The 18,029-nt window shown below is 38.0% G+C and overlaps 1 protein-coding gene across 1 annotated transcript; it reads left to right on the top strand.

The window, feature by feature from the left end:
• The first annotated feature begins 5,887 nt into the window (after window positions 1-5,887).
• LOC116722856 (zinc finger protein 182-like) lies at window positions 5,888-11,719 on the top strand. The gene is given in 2 exon segments (XM_032567201.1): window positions 5,888-5,950; window positions 10,639-11,719. Coding segments are annotated over 2 exon segments (1,131 nt in total). The 3' UTR covers window positions 11,707-11,719.
• Window positions 11,720-18,029: the final 6,310 nt, after the last annotated feature.

Raw genomic sequence — 18,029 nt, 5'->3', positions numbered from 1 at the left:
GCTCAAAGAAAACATCCAGACTGATGAAAATGTTCAAAACCTTGAGGCAGAATGTGTGATGGTCTGATGAAACCAAGGCTGAACACAAAGTATTACCAAAGGAACACCTTCCTCACAGTGAATTGTGGTTGTGACAGAATCACAGAATCATGATCTGGGGTTACTGTTCTTCAGACTTAGCTGGGTTTCTGTCAAGACAGATGAAAATATGAACAACTCCAAAGTTTTCGTCTAAACTTTCAGGTTTCTGAAGGCAAACTGAAACAGAAACTGGATTTTATTTTTTGAGTACAAACATACGTTCAGATCATCAAAGGGATGACGTACTGAAAGGAAAACTAATGTTTTAGAATAGTCAAGCCACAGTTCAGAACTAGTCACCTGAAATATGGACAAAAGATTTCCTGAACATCAGATAGATTTGGAAAACCTTTGCAAGGTACAAATAACGTCAACTTAAAATGCTAAGTGACATCTCACTTTTACCAAAAAGGACTAAAGACTAAAATTAAGTCAAAAGGTGCTTCAACCAAATAGCAGGTACAGCATTTGCAGACTTAGGCATCGCATTGGTTGTATCTTTTTTCAGAGCATGCCTCATTGTTAAACATCAGGCAGCATGTGGACGGTTTTAGGGTTGAGGTCTTTGCGAGGTGTTCCGGGGCAGAACAGGAATGCAGTGAGCATTTCATGATGTTTGATAGCCAGAAAAGATCCTGCAGTGAACTCTTATGGTCGTAGAGCATGCGCTAAACATCCAGTATTCATACTCACCACATGAGTGTGCCTTGCTCAGCCTATATGCACTAAACTTCTTGCATTATATCCACACTCTGCTGGAGTGGGACTTCCATCGTGAGAGTCGGCTGCACATCTCCCAAGTGTCCCCAGGCTCAACATTTCTACCTGCTGGTAGAAGGTTTTATGCTCCAGTTTGAGTGCAGTGTGTAGCTGTCAGGCCATGGAGGGAAGCAGGAGAAAGACGACGTGTTATAAAGATCAACTGTGATGTGACATAATCTTATTGTTATGAGTTGGAAATGAAAAGTAACTTTATGCTTCTGATCAGTTCAGAAACACTGTGCATGATTCCTTCTGATTGGATCTAACAAGGTAACCTCACAGAACTGATTATTATAATTAATATGACAGGCATGGCGCCTGCAGAATGGTACAGTTACTGTTGCTCAGCCGTCTGGATAGCAAACTTGCATCCTTTCATGCTGCTGATGAACATCCTTCTGGTGTTTCCACTTTAATAAATCTGAAGCTGTACGTAGAAACAGGGCGTTAATATTTCTCATGAATATCAGGAGGATTGTGACAAGAGAACCTGGAGCTGATGTTATTCTCTGGCTCTGCTGTTGGTCTTTTTAGCCTTCTACCTGAAACTAAATCAGATTCAGCAGAGCCTCTAAGAACAGTGATTTGAAAGTTTTTCTTCTAAAACTCAAGAGGATTTAGATTCTTACTTTGACTTGGCCAAACAGATTTACTGGCTTTGATATAAACCACAGCATTGAGGTTCAGGCTTTATGTTTGTGGTTGTTTAGCTACCCAGTCTACTCCCCATGATTCTGAACCCACCATGTATCATCTTGAGTTCAGTGTTAGTTTTCTGTCATGTGCAGTACTTTACACGTAGGCGAAAACATTCAGGAATGGTCTCGTCTACCTAAAGCTGCCCCTTCCACATGTTTGCTGCTGAAAATACAAGAATTTTATCAACAGTTTTGTGTCAGCAATGACTTTATTCAGGACACTCTAACATAAAACCCGCTCTAGATCTGGAGGTTTAGATCTCAGCTTCTAGGATCTATGTTCTGTCGCCCTGTCCGTCTATGTGGACAGTCATGCCCTTTCCATTTCTAAACTGCCTGCTGGGTTCCTTGGTCTCCATGAAGGTATTTACTCTTGAATTTTTGTGAACTTGCCTCTGATGTTTTTACTAGTTAGATCGTTTATGAAGCCAACTGGTTTAAGTACCGTAGTTTGTACTTGGTTGTATAAGACAGAGGTAAAAATCTCAATAAAATTCGTAAAAGGTTTTTGCTATAACTTGACAAAAAGTAAGCCTAAAGGGTAGGACTTTTTGCAGCACACTGTATATGGACAATGTGGTGGGAATGTAAAAGTTTTCATTGTGTTTACTCCTTGTTCGTATGATTCAGAACAGGGAAATTCCACATATTTCCAGGGATTGGAGGAATTATTCATTTGCTCCTAGAGTTTTACTACACTCCAGAGCTTCCAATGCCCTGATGGCATTAAACAGGATTTCATGAGTCAACAATAAAAGTGCAAAGTGAAAAGTCAATGCCACAAATTTCTTAGACTGCACAAGTGTCAACTGAATCCTACTTTTCCTGTGTGCACAGAGGCATACAATGTGCATGTTGACAGTAAGGTGAATACTTTGATCTATATTCAGCTTTTATTTGTCTGTAATTTTGTGCCTTTTTCTTCCGAGGATGATTCAATAATCGAACCTCCAGCGCTTCCTGAGGACTCCCAGGATGCTCGCCTCTTTTTGTATTACATTCACAGATCAATTCTTTCTCTTTGGCCTCTGAGTTGTACAAATTGCACTTACTTGCTTCACAAAAGCTTCAAATAGAAAGAACAAAAGAAAATGAGAAAAGTAGAAAACAAGATGCAGGAAAGCATTAAGAAACCAGAACGACAAGCCTCACTACCATTCCATCACACGGGCGCAGAGTGTGCTGTGCTGATTGTTTGTGGATTGGATTGGAGAAGCTCTCCAACACAATAGGCCTTGATTCAGTGGCTGAATACCCATCCTCTCAGTCACAGTATAAACACACCAGAAGAAAATCAACAAACTATTACTCGCGGACTGCAAAAGCTGCTTTTGATCATGAAATCACACTTGACCGTTTTCTTCTGCCTCCTTCGATAGACCGTTGGAGGATCGCCGCAGTTTTAAAAAGCAGAGCGATAAAGAGCTTCTGTAGCCTTCCCTCTGTCTTTCTCCCTCGCTCCCACTCACTAAACTTTTGGCAGATGCTCGGAGCTCCAGGGAACCGACAAACAAGAAGAGGGCCGATGTTTGTTCATGCTTTTAGAGAAAAATTGCGTGAGCGATCACAGAGCAGCGATAGGCGGCGTTTCAGCAGAGGGCCCCGTGTCCTTGGGGAGGCCCCGGCGTTTCAGGAATATCTGCCACGGCAGCTGACAGCGACTGGCTTCTGACGCAAGCCAGCGGCCTTGTCTGCACTCGTCCCGCGTCTGACGGCAGATGAGATGATTTTGAAACCACATGGAGCAAAACGCGGCATGGTTGTAATTGTGAGAAGCGGGATTGTATTAGCCTAATTATCCAATAGCTCGGGCCTCGGGCTTGTCCTTGGTAAAAGGAAATTTGTTTCCTCAAGGTCCAAAAAACTATAGTTCTCATGAGGTTTTGGTTAATGCAAAATCATGTTAACTTTTCAATGCCATGAGTCATTTTTCAAACACTTACATACTTTGAGTCACTACTTGGCACACTAATGCAGATTTAGCCATAAATTTTGATAGTCTCATCCTTTCTTGAAGAAATTCATAAATCATGGTCTCTTTCCAGGTGCTGCGCTTGTCTTCATCTCTGGATTTTATTTAGTTGTCTTAGAAACAAATGCATTCTCTGTGAGGAAGTACAGATCTAATTATTGAATTTAATTCCAAACCATAAGTCAAACTCCAGAAAGGAAGTAAAATCTATTAACCGCAACTTTTTCTTGCCTTGCCATCCATGTCCTTGCCTCACCGCAGCAGATGGATGGTCATCATGGAGCAATAAAAACATCTAGGCTTATTAATGATTTTTCAGCTGCTGGTAAAATATCTCCAATCAATGAGGTTAATAGAGTGTGAAGTGGAGTGTGTTTTTTTTAAATGGACATCAGTCTGTATAATACGCTCCAGCTGAACATTTTGGGTGATGGCATCTTTACCTGAACAGAGAGTTTCTTTGGAAAATGAGCTGTTTATAGCTCAACAGCTTTTAAATCAAAACAAATTCAGCCTTCAGTTCTAATAATCCAGAGAATCGTAGCAATGGAAGAAATCTACGGAGCAATCCCAAAACACCAACCCCAAGAGTTTTAAAACTCTCCGGAAATCTCAGGATAACTGAAAAATATTCAATAGGGAAAAAAACCTAATATTAGAGTTTTCTGCTGAGCTGTGGTTGTTGATATTGGCTTATCCATAAAATCTCACCATACTTCCATTGTGACTGGTGCCTATTAAGCTTTTGTTTCCATATTTGCCACTCTATGTTTAAACAAAAAGACCCATGAGTGCCCAAAATGGACTTTTAGGAGCTTTACATTGTGTTATAGTGCTATTCCGTCATCAAAAACATACCTGGGGTGTTGCTTTCACAGCCCTCAGCATCCTCTTCATGAGACAGTGTCTTCAGTCAGAGGCTTCTTCAAATTCACTGTAATACAGACTGCCACAAGAGATCTTTCCTGCCAACAGCCATCACCATCTTCTGTCATGTTTTGCGGTATTAGAGGTGGTGAGGAAGACGCAGTGGATCCAGGTTGAAATGAAGAAGTGATGATTTTAATGAAGATGTCAGAAACAACAGTCCAAATTCCAGGCAGCACAGAAATGAGCGGAAGGCTAAGGCTCAAAAACTGGTAGCAACTGGTAAACAATAGACATCTGACAGCAGACGTTAAACAGCAAGACAGTAGACAAGACGGCTTGACAAGACAAGGACCCGAGAAGGAACAAGGAACACAGGCGGGATTAAATACACAGAGGGTAATCAGGGAAACAAGACACAGCTGGGAACAATCAAAGGGTAGACAGGACAACACGGAGACTCAATAGACACAGAAACCTCAAATAAACACAGAAAACTCAAATCCTCACATGTACAGTAACGCTGAATAATTTAAATTAATGAGTTACAACAACATTTAATTTCCCTTTGGGATTAATAAATTATTTTTGAAGTGAATTTGAATATGCTCTGTAAAGAAATATAAAAGTTACACATATTTACAAAAGAATCCTTTATTATTTATGCTTTTTATACATTTATATTTAAAATGTCAAGCAAAGTGGAACTAAGGCAGGTCTCAAACTCCAGTCCTCGAGGGCCGCAGTCCTGCAACTTTTAGATGTGCCTCTGCTGCACCACACCTGAACAGAATAATTAGGTCATTAAGGCTCTGGAGAACTGATCTACACAAGCAGGAGGTCATTAAGTCATTTCATTCCAGTGTTTTCTACCTGTGGCACATCTAAAAACTGCAGGACTGCGGCCCTCGAGGCCTGGAGTTTGAGACCCCTGAACTAAGGTCAAGTTCCTTGTTTGTGTGCAGAAACTTGAATAAAGCCGATTCTGATTCCATTTTTGTATCCAAAATACTTCTCAAATTTGAATCTTTTGATTTGACAAACTTTACTTGTCATTAGTTGCCAAGGTAACCAAAAGCACCAGTCAGACTGATCAAATCAAAACAAACAAGAAACCTGCGAGGACGTATTGGACATCTGTCACTGCTGAACGGTGAGTTTGTTTTCTGTAATTTAGAGTAGAAAATATCTGGGAGTAGCTTTGTGTTTTATGCTATCATGCTTCAAAAATATTAATAATCATGTAGCTGTACAATTAAAGTTAAAACCGAAGTTCATTAAAGATGATTAATCACATTGAAGGAAGTAGGACGTGTGTTCAATTTCACTTCAGCCTCTATGTTTTGGAATTTAGCTTTTTTCCTTTCCTTTTCGGTCAAACTGGTTCTGAACCCAAATATGTTGACTTTTTCAAAAGAAAACATGTTTAGAAATCTAATGGCAACATATTGTAATTCTCTCTCTGATTTTGTTGCAGTGTTGTGCTTCCACCAGAGCTAGACCACAAATGGAGGACATTGAGGCGGATGACAAGAGCCACATGAGGAGCTCAGTGACGTCTTTACCAGAGGTGAGTCTGTTTGACTTGAGTTCACACTGATGATGTAAACTGGTAGTTTAAGTTGGCTTAGAGAAAATCCCCACTTCTACAGGCACCACACTCAAAGAAATGAATCATTGACTTAACATAATTTTTTTTATGTCAACAGGTTCCACATAATTGTATTATGTTAGTTGAAAGCAAAACAGATATAGCAATCTAACATTATGACTTTATGTTTAACTAAGATATAATGAATGAATTAACCCAACTACTTCAAATCACTTCAGATTGACAAAATGGACGTTAGTTGAACTAACTTAACTTTTTTGTGTTAGTCTGACAAAGCAAACAGTCTTTCAGTGAACTTATATTTTATTTGTTCACTAAACATAAACAAATTATGTTACTTTAACAAATAAAAATTAGCTTTCCATCAACCAATATGTTTTTTAAGTTAACTAATTGTTTTCTGGTTAAGTTAACTAAATTCAATTTTGTCGACAGGTTCCACACAAATGAATTAAGTAGGCTTAACTTAATTTTGTTATGTTCTTTATTTAACACCATAGATCTTACACATTACATTATTTTAACCAGGTTAACAGTGACAAGAACATAAACTGACAAACAATAACAAACTTTCAACTTCAAATATGTCGTATTTGACAACATCAGGCCTAAGCAAGGTCAAAGAAATAGGATCTCAAAGGACAATTCACAGTATAAACTTCAGTAAATACTAATGTAGAACATGGTGTAATAACACTCTGAATATTCACACACAACTTGGCAACGACTGGCTTTAATCTAAATGATCATCTGTGTATTAGGGACTTAAAAGTGCATTTAAAAAAACATTTTCTTTCATTAAATCATTCTGACAATCCTACAATAATAATGTTTTTGATCATGTTGTTGGTTGTTTCGACACTACATGACTTGGAACTGATTTACAACATTTTTTAAACTTGCTACTTAATACTGTGGGCATTGCTCTCAGTAGTTGTGAAATAGCATTACACACAAAACAGAAAGAACGGCTATGTTCTCAAAACGCCAGAAAGATTAAACCACTGAGGATAAATGATCAAAATGACCTTAAAGACCAACAACAAAAAAGAAAAATACATTTCACTCAACTGAAAAATGCAAAACAAAACCATGCAATCATGTATCTACATTCTGCCAGTATGGTGAACTGAAACTGTCGTCATTGTGCTTTTAATCATGCCCTCATATTTAAAGATTTTCCAGCTACATTTTTCCGGTAATCAAAATGGTAAACAGTAGTGCTACACTCAAACTCAAATCACCTTTAATATAATATTCAAATAATCACAGCAAACTATTCTCTAGATGTTATTTCATGATTACTACATCTCTTGTTGTAGAATCAAGCAGTTTTTTGTAATTACATTTACTAGTGCAAATATTCTGCAAGACACAAAGTCTTACCAAGTATTTGCCTAGTTTCTAGAGCAAATATCTTAGTCCATTTGAAATTGTACAAAACTAATTATGAGTAGCTGTTCATCAAGAAATATCAAGTTATCTTGGATGTAAGCTTGCAATAGGTTGTGCTGCAGATGTCTTTGCTGGTTGTTGGCTGTCTTCTGGGTTTTGGGTGGATGGGCCAACCGGGCTTTCAGTTTTCTTCTGACTTTGGGGAGCGCTGTTGGAGCTACCTCACGAGTCTTGAGCTGCTGTCTGTCTGAACTGAGCGATCAGGGATAGAAGTCAGGAAGATGACCAAGAACCCGATGGTCACTCTGTCAGAGCTTCAGTATTCCTGTGTTGAGAGAGGAGAAACAGCTGAGTAGCAACAATCCTATGATAATAACTCCAAACACTTAGCAAAGAGGATAAGCATAGAAGTACATTTAGCAGAATCTTAAAAGTAGTTTTTAAGCACAAAAAAACTCAAGAGTCACAAAAGTCACAAAAACAGAAAGCTCACACACATATATACAGTATATACTGTATATGTATACAGTATATATACACCATATTTTCCGCACTATAAGGCGCACCTAAAAACCTTCGATTTTCTCAAAAGCCGTGAGTGCGCCTTATAATCCGGTGCGCCTTATATATGGACCAATATTGAGCCACAACAGGTCTCACAACTACGGTAAGCAGCCGCCGACTTCATTTTCCCCCGTAGAAGAAGAAGTGCGCGGTGCAGGCTGGGTTTTGTATAAAGACCCCAAAATGGCTCCTATTAAGAGACACGCTTACGACGCAGAGTTTAAGCTCAAGGCGATCAGTCACGCAGTAGAACACGGGAACAGAGCAGCAGCGAGAGAATTTAACATGAACCAATCAATGGTGCGGAAGTGGATATATATTGTAATTGCACTAACGTTTGATTTACCTTAACAGTATCAGACTGTTTTTTACGTGTTTATTGAATCGAGGAAAAGTTTCCCTCCACTATATGTTATACCTTGATGTTGTTAAAAGATAAACTGTGTCACGAAAATATCACGTCACTGACTTTACCTCGGGAAAATAATAAAACAGCTGTTTATTCATTTTGGGAATGAACGGAGTTTTCAGAAAGCTGGTTTGTAATCTATTAATAAAGTTTGTCTGACCTATCTGACTATTTTGTTGACATTCCCTTTAGCGCAGTTCCATCTAATGGATGCATAACGTAACCCCAGCCTCTACTGTAGCGTCTTTTCTATGCGCCGTATAATGCGGGTGCGCCTTATATATGAAAAAAGTTTTAAATTTTGAAGGTGCGCCTTATAATGTGGTGCGCCTTATAGTGCGGAAAATACAGTATGTATGTATAGATATATATATATATATATATATATATATATATATATATATATATATATATATATATATATATATATATATGTATGTATATATACAGTACAGACCAAAAGTTTGGACACACCTTCTAATTCAATGGGTTTCTTTATTTTCATGACTATTTATAAGGCAAGAAATCCCACTTATTAACCTGACAGGGCACAGCTATGAAGTGAAAACCATTTCAGGTGACGACCTGTTGAAGCTCATCAAGAAAATGCAGAGTGTGTGCAAAGCAGTAATCACAGCAAAAGGTTGCTACTTTGAAGAAACTATTTTCAGTTGTTTTACACTTTTTTGTTTAGTGCATATTTCCACATGTGTTATTCATAGTTTTGATGCCTTCAGTGTGAATCTACAATGTCAATAGTCATGAAAATAAAGGAAACTCATTTAATTGAAAGGTGTGTCCAAACCTTTGGTCTGTACTGTATATATATAGATTTATAAGCAGTGGTTCTTTATTTTATGCCACCCTAGTGAACATATTTTCACCCCCAACCCCTATTTAAATATTCATTTGTACTGACCACTGGCACCAGGATTCTGTATTCAATTACTGGTTATCACAGCTGATTAATAAAATTAGCTACCATGACTTAAAAATTAAGGTGCTACAGCTTTTATTATTGTTTCAAGTATTAAACCAACGTCCACCAAACGTTCGCCTTGAGCCGATCAAGCGCTGTGGCTTTTACACTTGACGCATTAGTGAAGCATTCTACGAAAATTAGCCTTCATAGAGGAATAATATAAATAATATAAATTCCGGTACAAAACCCTCTCGCAAAAGTAACGTCCAGATAGGTCATTTTAAATGAAAGGTTCTGCAGGCGATCCGCGCCGAGATTAAAAATAAAAAAGGAGGGGGGTGTGATGTGGGTTGGAAGCATTTTTTGGCTTAAAACAGACCAGTGGCATGAGTGTGGTGAACGGTCGCCCCGTTAAACACGTAAGCCTAGCCAACCTCCTCTGATTTAATTTTGACCGTCACAAACTTTTCCATCTATTCTCAGCTCTGCACACCTATGTACCCAAGGTAGACTACTTCTTCTAGTCTACCGGGTTGAACAGGCAGCATGTTTAATTTGAGCCGTTAAAACTGTTCCTGTCTCTGCAACCCTCTCCCCTGTTCCATTGCAAATTTTAAGTACATTATCCATAAGCATCAATAACAGCAAAATGATAGAAAAAAATAATCCTTACCTGATACAACTTTAAGAAAATTCGGATTGCCAACGTAAATTCACGGCAAAAGGGACTTCGAAAGTGGCGGGTTCACGACTGTTGTCTTCGGATGAACATTCAGACTAATCTGGTTTAAACTGTTTTTTCTGTTCGTGCAGTTTTATTGTTGCATTACTGCCCCCTTATGGCCAAGAGAGGTATTGGTGTGCTAATTTGCTTAACTAAATTTTGTGTTCACACAAAATAAAATCATTTCTTTAGGTTAACGTGTGACAAAATCATGTTATCTTTACTAGAATTAATTAATCAAAAACAACAAACACAATTTTTATGTGTAAACTTGAAATGTTAACATAATGTGAAAAACTGCCATGTTTCACTTTTTTGAAGATAGATAGATAGATAGATAGATAGATAGATAGATAGATAGAGGTCTATCTATCTATCATTGCAAATTTGTACATTCGTTTTCGTCAAATATGTTTAAAGTTACTAAATCTGGACTAAATTACCCTCAACCAAAACAAAACTGGGTGTGTTCTTTTAGCTTTCAATGTAAAATCAGAACGCATGTATTGAAAGAGCTTTGCCCCCCCCCCCCCCCCAAGATGATATGGCAAATCTTTACTTCTGTCTTGTATATTAATGATGTAATATTTTATTAAATTTCCTTCACTGTCTCTCATGATTTGGTCCCATAGAGCTATAGCACCGTCAACTGGAACGAAATTCATGATGACGGTGTGAGCAAAGTCCATCAACGCACCCACACTGGAGAGAGGCCATACAGCTGTGGCCAGTGTGAGAAGAGTTTCACCAGAAAAGGTCATCTGACAGTCCATCAACGGACCCACACTGGAGAAAGGCCATACAGCTGTGGCCAGTGTGAGAAGAGTTTCATCACAAAACGCGACCTGACAGTCCATCAACGGACCCACACTGGAGAAAGGCCATACAGCTGTGGCCAGTGTGAGAAGAGTTTCATCACAAAACGCGACCTGACAGTCCATCAACGGACCCACACTGGAGAAAGGCCATACAGCTGTGGCCAGTGTGAGAAGAGTTTCATCACAAAACGCGACCTGACAGTCCATCAACGGACCCACACTGGAGAAAGGCCATACAGCTGTGGCCAGTGTGAGAAGAGTTTCACCAGAAAAAGTCACCTGACAGTACATCAATGCATCCACACTGGAGAAAGGCCATACAGCTGTGGCCAGTGTGAAAAGAGTTTCATCACGAAAAGCGACCTGACAGTCCATCAATGGACCCACACTGGAGAAAGGCCATACAGCTGTGGCCAGTGTGAGAAGAGTTTCATCAGAAAAAGTCACCTGACAGTCCATCAACGCATCCACACTGGAGAAAGGCCATACAGCTGTGGCCGGTGTGAGAAGAGTTTCATCACAAAAAGAGACTTGACAGTCCATCAATGGACCCACACTGGAGAGAGGCCATACAGCTGTGGCCAGTGTGAAAAGAGTTTCACCAGAAAACGTTGCCTGAGAGTCCATGAACGCATCCACACTGGAGAGAGACCATAAAGCTGTGGCCAGTGTGAGAAGAGTTTCATCAGAAAAAGTGACCTGACAGTCCATCAGTGGACCCACACTGGAGAGAGACCATACAGCTGTGGCCAGTGTGAGAAGAGTTTCACCAGAAAAAGTTGCCTGACAGTCCATCAACTCTTCCACACTGGAGAAAGGCCATACAGCTGTGGCCAGTGTGGAAAGAGTCTTGTTCAATTGGTACACCAGGTATTCCATTAGTATGACTGCAGAAGAGAGAGGCCATGTCATGTCTGAGTATGACGAAGGCATATTTTTATTAGTTCATTGAAGCCCGTCAATGAACATTTCTGAATGTATGTAAACATTTCAATACAATTCATTACAAAAGCAAATTAAAGTTGCAAGGTTTTTTATTTCATTTTATAAATAATCATACATTAGATACTAATGTAAATCTTCTCACATTTAAAGTCAAAAGCAAGTCCAGTTCTTAGAAAGTGGCATTTGTTGCGGCTTCACTTGATTCCTGTTTTGTCCTTAGCTGGAATTTAGCATCACACCAAATGCTATTAATGTGCTACTTATGGAGTATCAGTTGAAGTCACACTGTGTCAGCAGCCATTGTATTGCACGTCTCATGCAGAAAGCAAGCAAGATATATTATTCCGACTATTTAAACTGTTTACGCAGGTTTTATGCAGGAGAGAGTGTTCCTAGTGGAGTGTTGCATTGGTTTGTTGTCTTAATTGTTATATTCTGTGGTGCAAAAGAGGATTTTACTGGCATTTCTCTCGTTTTTTAATTCAAATTGAAGGTCATAAAGTTTCCTACAGATTAAAATATGTTTATTGAAATAATCAAAAAACAATTTTTTTTGCAGTACTTCAAGTTGTCGTAACGTGCATAATGGATTAAACCACTGAAAATTTGCATTTATAGATTAATAGAAAATAAATGAAAATAGAATAATCTGAAGATCAGAAAATGTATGAATAAGGATAAATTCAGTACCATTACAAAAGAAATGTTAGACTTGAGACATTTGAAAAATAAATAAATATCTCTCCAGCTTTTAGAGTTTCATAAATGTAAATAAAAAGATTTTGCAAACATAGACAGATTACTTCAGAAAAAAATAAGTCAGTCTCAAATGGATTGGGTGCTGGATTTCTTCTTTTAATCATCAGTGATGATGGTTGACTCTGGTCATGGAGCATTAATGCAACTCTTATTTGTATTATCGCCAAATCAATATGAGTCAATTTAAATTCAATTCAATAGAGTTAATATTTTATAAAAACATTCCTAAGTTTTACAGTCATATTCAATCAATAAGAATATGTTTCCAATGAGGCTTATTTGTCAAATTATTAAAAATACTTTTCATTTATCCAATATTTCTCAACTAAAATGTATTTGTTTTATTTGTCTGATGTATTATTTTAATTTTAAATGTCATGTTTATTTATATCCAAAGAGAAAATCTTAATAATTACCAGAAATAAAGGCTTGAAAACATCAGCTTATATGAAACTAATCTAATGTGTTTTGTTCAGTGATGGAGGTATTGAAATAAATACATTTTTTAAAGAATAATTTCTTGATTTATTGAATATGACTCTATAATTGTTGTACAGTTAATAGTACATCTTATCTCTCAGCTTATGACTGAGTGACATGTTGACAGTTGTTTAGGTGTTAGAGAAACTCTAAAATGCACAAATTGCTGTACTCCTTACTGATGAGGTTAAGCTCCCCCTGCAGGTTAAAATAGGTAGGTGCAGTAGTGGCAACATGTTTAGATTTTTTAATGGGAGTTAAGTTGACATAGAAAGAGCCCCAGTCACTCCTTACAATTAAAATAAAACGATAAAATACATGTTTAATATTTAATGTACTTCATTTTTATTGTCACCACTATGATTGATCACTCCTAAAGCAGCAGTAACAAATAGACCATTACAAATCAGAAATGTGTTGTTTCCATCATCAGGATGACACAAAAACAGCTTAAGAACCTAAAATGTGTCTAGATCATTCAGAATAGATCCTCACTGTCAGTTACTGGTTGACTGGTTAGTCTTCCAGATTAGCAAAGCTACGATCACGACTCCCAAAGCTAAAGAGACTCCAGTCACACCAAGTCCGATCTCTAGAGCATCCTCTACCTGGAAATGAGGAGAGAGGAACCGATCAATCCAACAGATTCGGAGAAACTTTTCACTGCCTTCTAACAGTCTGACGTTTAATCACCGTATAGAGACTTCAGTGTATTCTATTTATTTTAAGTGATATCAACCGAAACAGAGTAGAGGACAGTTTGACGGTAATACCTGGTGTTTACGATATTTAACAAACAATTCTGGAAACTGTGGTGTGTATTTCTGTTCACCCCCTTTACTCTAGTAACCCAAAATAAAACCATTTCGGAAATCTCTTAATTGGTAACCCGAATCCAGCTGTGTGTGATTTCATCTCAGTATGACTGCAGATGTTCTGGTTTCAGAGATTTCTTAGAGAACATGAGAGAAGAAGAAGCATCAGGGATACAGAGGATGGCAGCAGCAGGTCAGGGAGAACGCTGAGGAGACGTTTAAAGAACGGTTAGCTTCTAAGACAACATCCTGCACTGCAAAAACACAATTTTACAAAGTATTGTCTACTTTCTCAACATGTTATTACTCTTTAAATCAGACTAAAATAACTTACAAGTAACTTTTCAGTAAGATATAGGAGTTTGTTTTAAGCGTTAGTTCAACCAGCAAACATTTTTTCTATATCGTAAGTGAAACAGAGTTAGTACTTTTTCATCAAAAAATTATTGACAAGCTCCTATATTTTGTTGAAGAGTTACATGTAAGTTAGTTTAGTCTTATTTCAAGTGTCCTAAGATATTTGCACTAGAAGCTTGGCTAAGATTTTGTGTTTTTGTAGTGAAGACGTCATAGAAGAATTAGATGAAATCTGTCCTTCTGTTCAAATAATTCAGTCCACGTTTGAAAAGTCCAGTGTTTTTCAAACATTTTTTTATGAGTGTCTGAGTCTCATGTTTTCACTGACAGTAAATGTTTAACAAATCAATAACTGTGTTAAAATTTCATTTGAAGTTTGACTACTCTACATTTCCGGAGCATTTACAGCTCAGATCTCAAACTCATTTTTATTTTGGGCCAAATCAAAAGTCTGAGTGTTCTTAAAGGGCCGGTTGTGCCAGAAGGTAGTGATAAAACCCATTAAACTGTTAAAATATCAATAAAAAGCTGTTTGTGGAGTTTTGTGCAATCAGAATCACAGATTTTGTGGTGCTAATTTAGAATTATTTGTAAGGAATTTTTACAATATTTGCGCTACTGTATGATGTTAAATGTGACTTTTTGGTAAGTGCCGCATTAATCAATTTAAGTGATTGCAATTTTACTGCAATTTTTTGGGGAGAAAATTACAGTAAAATCAGAAAAAATGTGGGATCCGTTGATTTTATGTGAATTTTGCAGATTTGTGAAAAACTGGAGGGACTTATCGATGTATTGTGTAGCATAGAGGGCCACATTTAAAGCTATGGTGGACCAAATTTGGCCCCCAGGCCTTGACTTTGATACATGTGATTTAGAGGTTGAGACTATGAAATGTTCCTTAAAACTGACTAATGGACCTTTAGTGAAGAATCAGAAGCTTTTTTTCTGAGGTTTTGGCTCCAAGAACTAGATTTCCTCCTGCTCAGAAACTCAGTCTGTCCTTCATATCCTCACAGTGCTTCACCTCTACGTGATGCGCTAATTTCAGATTTCTCATCAATTGAATCTTTCTCCGTCAGAAGGAAAAGGTCAACTCCACCGGTTGATGAGGTGGAGATAGTAACGAGGTGCTTATATTTGGTTTCGTATGTATATGTAGGGGTGTGGGTGTGTGTGTTTTGTATGTGCCAACCCCATTAGACATGGCTGCCGAGTCTGACGCTGTAAAAAGTTGGGTGGGATTTTTTTTAAGCCCCGACTGCAAAATGATATTACTTTACGCTGTCAGAGGACAGATAGAGTCCAGTAAATCTCAGTGAAGCTTGATCTGGACAGCTGAATACATGCACAGCCCAATCGATGACAAATGGTCGAAATGTTTCAAAGGAAATTGAAGTTAACACCCCCTTAGACACACACACGCACACACACACACACACCCCTACACACAGCATCAACCACAATGCATTTAGCATGTCCTATTTGTCTCCATCATCCATCTGAATCCTTCTGGACACGCGCTGGAACACCCCTGCAGTGCTGTGCATTGCATTCCCTTCAACATTTAAAAACCCTGAAATTTAAATAAATCCCCGGGATTTTTCCGCTGACAGCAGTTAACGGCCGACATGTTGGATTGAAACTGAGGTCACTCTTGTTGCTGGCCTCATTTCAAAGGACAGAAATCATTTTAGAGCTGACAACCAATTTGCTCTTTTCTTATTAGTAACCAAGTTGCTGGCAACCCAGACTACTGAAATACAGAGTTGGGAAGTAAGTAGTTACTCAATTGCATTTACTTGAGTACCTTTTTTAAAAAAAAAAATAAAACTTTTGGGAGTCTTTTTACTATGCTGTATGTTTACTTTAACTCAAGTACTTTTATTATGAATTATGCCTACTCTTATTTGAGTAAAATTTTCATATTCTCTATCCACTGAATGAAGATCAAACATATTTTAACCAAAAATTCACCAGACACAGAGACATACCAGCAGTTTTTGTGAAAGTTTTCCAAGTTTTTTTTATTGAAAGAAACTGATTTGAAGTATCCCTACTTCAACATATTTGAGAAAAAAAAATTTTTACTCTGTCAAACTCTTTTGAAATATCCAATGTTGAAGTTTCAACAGAGAAAAGCCAAAGAGACCAACCTTCTGTGGTGAAATGAATTGTGCAACTTGTTTCAAAGCTTTTATGAGCAAAATTCAGCAGCAGCAAACATTTAAAAGGAAGAAACCAAATTACAGTGTTGGGGTTGAATCGATAATTACATTCATCTGGTGGCACGTAACCTCCTAATGTACTAAATGGCTCTCATAGACAATAATGGATGGACTTGCTTTTTACCGCCGCATCCACATTAAACATAATTGTACACCCAGAATTACCTAGAAAGTAAAATATTGGGGAGCAGTTTCATCTGCAGGCAGATATTCAGCCTGTCTGAGTCTGAGTGCTTCCTCTTTGACTGCTATATTGCTGTTAATAACATATGTAGTTAAAAAAAGTGTTAAATAACCACCGTTTGGGGCTTCAGACTAACATTTTTGTGCATTTTCAGGTGAATTATGCGCCTGCAGACATCACCTGCTTCCTGTAACTTCCCTCGTAAATGTTCCATCCCATCACGCTCAGTTAATTAACCCTGCTCCCTTCCACAGTTTTCACATTAACACTTTTCAAACTTAATTCTGGTGCATTCGGTTCCTGTGCAACCAAATGGATCGGATTTATTTCAAAATTAGAGGGTAAAGATTTTAATAGGAGATGAAAAGCACAGGCCGGGTGGAGCTGCTAATTATTTCTTTGAGAGAAAAGCGCTTAATGGATTGAGTGACAGCCTAAATACTACAGGGAAAAACTGCAGAGCAGAATGTTAGGAAAGGATGTCAGATGAATAAAATATTGTGTAATAAGTTAAATGCTCCATAAAGAATGCTTTTAAAACTTGGATCCTTATGTTAACCGTCCTTTCTTGTTGTTTTTAGTTAATGAAATGTGGATGATGCATCACCCAACACAGTTTTATGCAGGAACATTGGTAATTTGTTTCCAGATGTAGCCTTTAGCTCAGTGGTTGCCAGATGACACTGCTACTACAAGGAGGATGTTGCCATGGCAACCCCTGTCGAGCTGCTGCTCCTCTTCCTCAATGAGAGGGTCGTTTTTGGGATGGATCTGGATTCATCCTGGATACATTCTGGAAGTTTGTCCAAGACAAACAAACTGGAACAAAAAAGAAGAAAGAAATACTTTGTGGTGAAATACCTCTCAAAATGAAATTTGTGTCATGTTTTCATAAATTAACCTTTCACGCTTTTTAAAAGCTCCTATGAAGGTTTTCCAAAGTACTTAGTGTATATTTTTGACCAGTTAAACACATGCAAACACACACATTAAGACAGTTTTCCTTATTTGATGTAGACATTATTTTGTGTCTGTCATCAACAGGGGCAGGCCAGTATTGTTACTGGACTCTCAGGTGCCAAACTTTTCATTTCTGTCTCTGATCTGAGTTCTTTCAACTTCCTTCATTTGTCTGCTGTTCCTGTTCTTGTATTTTCCCATCCAATCTCGCCTGACCATCCCAGCAGGCCTTTGTTGTAGTACAATCTCTCTTCCCCTGTACCTCTACTTTACTTTCTTTTACAGACTGTATCTTTTTCTCCTTAGAGGACCATTCAACCTCTCAGGCTCAAACCTCTTACACTCACTCTTTCTCTCATTCAGTTTTCCTTCTCTAAATCTGACTGCTCCTGGCCATATTAGCTTTATGTATCTGTCTTCTAATGCTCAGAAATCCTAATTTCACCAGCTTTGTTGTGTTCCTCATATCATTCCCAA

This window comes from Xiphophorus hellerii, chromosome 7 (genome assembly GCF_003331165.1).
Source record: "Xiphophorus hellerii strain 12219 chromosome 7, Xiphophorus_hellerii-4.1, whole genome shotgun sequence".
NCBI lineage: Eukaryota > Metazoa > Chordata > Actinopteri > Cyprinodontiformes > Poeciliidae > Xiphophorus > Xiphophorus hellerii.
The sequence above is the reverse complement of the archived record's forward strand: the minus strand, read 5'-3'. Positions and strand labels throughout refer to the sequence as shown.